General features: G+C 35.4%; 1 protein-coding gene across 1 annotated transcript in view; it reads right to left on the reverse strand.

Moving 5' to 3' along the window:
• Positions 1-934: 934 nt before the first annotated feature.
• The window catches only part of LOC104408088 (E3 ubiquitin-protein ligase FANCL-like), a gene marked incomplete at both ends in the record, with an annotated part of 14,537 nt that continues 10,966 nt past the window's right edge, over positions 935-4,505 (reverse strand). The window contains one exon of the mRNA XM_010017570.1: positions 935-1,003. Within this exon, the coding sequence (XP_010015872.1) occupies positions 935-1,003 (69 nt within the window). The remainder of the gene's footprint in view (positions 1,004-4,505) is intronic.

Here is a 4,505-nt window from a genome sequence, read left to right on the forward strand (position 1 = left end):
TATATATATTATATATTTCATTTGCAATGGCTACCTTTACAGTTATTTCCTCAAGCTCTTGTATTACAAGATCTGAGGTGAGGTGCAGAACCTTGAGCTTTGCAGTCAAAATTATATGCCTGTCCTAAAATCCTCTGCTGCAGTCTTTTCCCATGTTCCCTACTAAATTTATGTAGATTTAGTGCCATCGAGACAGGCTTTATGGATGGGTAGGAATCCTCGTGAGAGTTAGAGTTATGAAATGCAATCATTTAGGTAAAATCTATTTTCCTGAATGAAATGAAATTAAACATCAACTATTTTCTAGAGATAATTCAAATTAACTTACATCTAAGTGGTCACATTTAAATCCATTTAATCAAGTACACATGCTCTATTAAGGGAAAAAGATACATGCAATAATGCAAGAGAGACTAAAAAAAGACAGGAGCACTTGGTTCTTTATATTAACAATGTAAGTTAAACCATGAAATCAGGATTCTATTGTGTACTTTCCTGTTCTTTTGATTGTAACTGGAAAAGTTTTGTTGTGTTATCAAAATTACATAGGATAAAGTGGGGGGCTGCCTTTTTTAATGTCGGTCAACTTTAGAGGGTACTTCTGGTCAATCAGACAATTGTTTCTTGTGCCTATATTTTCCCAATATCATTCCTAAAGATTATTCCAGCCATATGAACAGCTGAAGAAAAATACAGCCAGTATGAGTGTAAAGCATACAGCATGGAAAGTGTATCTATATGGCAAGGGAAATGTTTAAAACACTCTCATAAGGAATATGGAGTTCACTATTGTTAGGTTTTCATAAGCATGTATGAAAGTAAAATGCACACAGGGAAAAAGCTGGAGTTAAAAAATAAAGTCCAACCCCTCATTATCACAACATATTGTGTATGTACCCATTATTAAAAAGAGATGGACAGTACAGCAGTTTACCTGGGGCATCCAAGAAATAGCAAACGGAACTGGAAAATCCACAAGGCAATCCGGCGGTTCTGTTGGGTACTAGGGGAGGGAAAGAACATGTAAATTCAGCTCAACACACTGATGTCAAATTTGATAACAAAATAAGAGCCAACATCTTGTCTCTTAGAAGAAACAGTATGTAAAGCATTTTCAGGATAGTTATGAACGTTAATTATCATTTAAGGAAGAAATCTACAGGTAAACAGTTTTTATACATCAGTTTGCAGCAGGGGCAGGAGAACCAGCTTGCTGTGTTCAGTGTTCACAAAGACACATTAAAACAGAACTTGAGACAAAAGCATCAAGTATTTAAAAAACAAAATTCTCCTCATTTACCTGTACTGGGAAGTTACCAAATAAAAACCAAGCCACCTTTTCATGAGTCAAGAACTAATTTTCACTTCAACTAGAATATCTGCTCTGGTTGGCAACATTTCTTGGTTTGAAACTGAAAATCATTAAAGTATGTAACTATTTAGAAAGAGATGAAGGAACACATAACCCAAATTAGAACAGCTCCCTGCCCCACACCCCAAATTAAAAGGCATCAGTGAGGAGGATTAAGAATAGCTGTATTAAAAAACGCAAAGCTATAAAAGGTTTGCTAACTCCAAAAATAACCACTGACTGTTCATTACACTAGTAAATCTATTGCTCTTCAGCACCCAATATGAAATCCGTGGGGGAAAGAATGGTATTTTTCTGAAAAATAGGAAAGGAAAGAAACCTCCATGACAAATACACAGTGTCCTTCCTAAGAGCACCTATCCCAAATTTTATTCACCTGAGAAGTTGCATCCTTTAGTCCTGTGCAACCTTTCACATTCTGCCAGTGATTTGCACAGCAGGCTTATAGAAATTGTACTGGGGTTTCTACTGTGTTAGTAAAAGAAAATGTTACAGATAATCTTATTTGGGGAGACATGAAAAGAACTCACAGCTTCCTCTCAGAACTAAAGAGAGAGTTAAGGTAAAGAGGTGAAGTTTAGCTGTGCTGCTTCTCATCATCATTCTCCATCCAAAGTAAACATGTAGACATAGATATTGTCCTTATTTATTAGGCACCTGGCAATCAATTGATCAGAAGTTTTTAAATGTCTTTATGTAAAATGTAAGTCTACAGTAATGTAAAAAAATGAAGTAATGTAATTCTACAGGAATTAGTTTCAAATTGTTCTCTATGGCAAAGAGCAAAAACGAGACAACCTGCTCGAGAGCATCCATCCTTCCTTGCTTTGATTTTAATAACAGCCTACTGGATTTATGGATTTCACACATATTTGTCTGAAGTTGCTTTTTAATTTGCCTTCCTTTGTGGTTTGCATTAGGTATCCCCTCCATGAAGACAAGTCCTAAAACTTGAATATCCTGTGCCTTTCCCTTTTATCAAATCCATGGCAGACAAGTTAAACAACAGTGACAGCGCAAGAGAAGTGAAACAACTGATCTGGAGGGGATGCAGTTACAGCTTGCAGATGTACACCCACAAAAGCTCTAACTGTTTCTTTTACTGCAGCGTTACTGTAAGCACTGTAGTGTTACTAGTTTTGTATTGTAGGCATTATTTTGCATGAAATACTTCGATGCTTGCATAGAAATAGACTTGTTTTCAATGTATAAGAGTATGCCTACAATAAACAATAATTTTTCCATGGGATTAGGTTTAGGGCTACCTCATTTAAATCCCAGCAGCATGAGACAATTATGTGATTACTTTCTTGGTAAATTCATTTTATGCAGTCTTTTGTAGGGTGCCTTTGAACAAGTGCTTGCAAACAGCTTCTACTAACTTTATATTACTTTAAAAAAACCCAAACCTAAAACCCTGCAGTACTTTTCCCCTGCATTTTAGTCAAATATTCTTTAAGAGCACAATATTGTGCTGAGCACCAGATCAATGCCAAGAACTATGCAATGATTCTGTACATACCTACATGACGGGTTTAGACCTTGCAGAGTGAAATCCTATATAAATAAGGTGAGTGATTTCCCCAGGAGATTATACTATTTTAAAATACTATACCAGAACATATCAGTGATGTATTTTCTGCAGTTATATTCAAATGTATGTTAGAAATCATCCTATTCTTTAGAACAACTTAAGCAATTATTAAACAAAACATTTATTTTGTATTTTTGAGCACGCATTTAACTTTATCTAGAAAAAGTATTTCCATAACCCAAATCATTCAGATAAATATCAGAGCATCCTGATTACTATGCAGCATGCAAATTCTTGCAGTGGGCTTTTTGAATCTTTGGGATTTGAAATGAAATCCAAGAAATAAAGCCCAATGCATTTGGGTTAACACTTTTAAAGATGCATGCTTTGTTTTCAGAAATCTTCTCTAGTCATTTATGTAAATTGTGAATAGATAAAGATTTCTGGACCACATAAATTGGAAAACTAGTTCACAAAATGTAATCTGAGCATTAAACAATACATCCTCTTATGAGACTTTATCATTTATACAAGTCAAAATTAGGTAGGAGATGATTTGGCTAACATACCTAGCTATGATAGGACCATTGTCAGTCCTTCCAGGTTTGAATTATGACCCTAAGTTTCCTAGACACTTCACAAACAGAGCTTATAGAGAGCAAGTGTTTTGAAGGAATAGTTCCTGACACAAAGCACCTTCAGACATGGATAACAGGTGGAAACATTTGACAATGCACCCAGAAAATGTCCTCAGGACACATCCAAACTGCTAAGAATGATGGCAAAGGAATATTATGGGTATTATCTCAATACACATGATAACCTTATGAAAAAGAATTTCCTAAATCACTTACTGAAGTTTTTCCTGAAAACATTGTTGACAGGCTTAGAAACTCATTTACCTGCATGGCATCCATGAGGACAAGGCTGAACAAACCCATCTGCCAGAATACAGGCAGGAGCCAGCCATATATGCTGGGGATGAGAGGTTTAATTCATATACCAGCCTTAACCAAAGAAACAGCACAACAAAAATAAATGCATTTTGGGGTGTAGTTTTATTAAAGAAGGTTCTCAAAAGAAATCCTTCTAAAAAATACTTCAGCAAAGTCTTTTCAAATGTTTTAGATACGTATACGAAAGAAAATCAAATCCCCATGTCACCAAAACCACATTTCACAAAGAAATTTTCTCTTGTGACAAGTTTAAATGCCAGACATGGTTGAAAAAGGACAAGCAATTGATCCTTCATCATAACAATTGCTTGGAAAAAAAAAAAACAAAAGAAAAGAAAAAAGATTGATGATTACTTGTTACAACAGACACGTTGGATAATCTGGTCTCTTTATTACACTATATCCTTAGTTGTTAGATGGTGTTTTTTTCTGCTGTTAGGAGTCTCACATTCAGATATTTCTTTACTATAAGGAAAATACACAGGTTTTCACAAGCCCAGAAAATTATAACCTCTGCTCTCTATTCTCAGTGACAAGTTACAGCTGAACTGAACCAGCCAATGCTGAAGTGTAAGTGTTTGACCACAGGTGCTGCTTGGTACAAATAGCTATTGCACTTCATTTTCCCTACACGCTTGTACGT

This window comes from Nestor notabilis, unplaced genomic scaffold (genome assembly GCF_000696875.1).
Source record: "Nestor notabilis isolate BGI_N333 unplaced genomic scaffold, ASM69687v1 scaffold3857, whole genome shotgun sequence".
NCBI lineage: Eukaryota > Metazoa > Chordata > Aves > Psittaciformes > Psittacidae > Nestor > Nestor notabilis.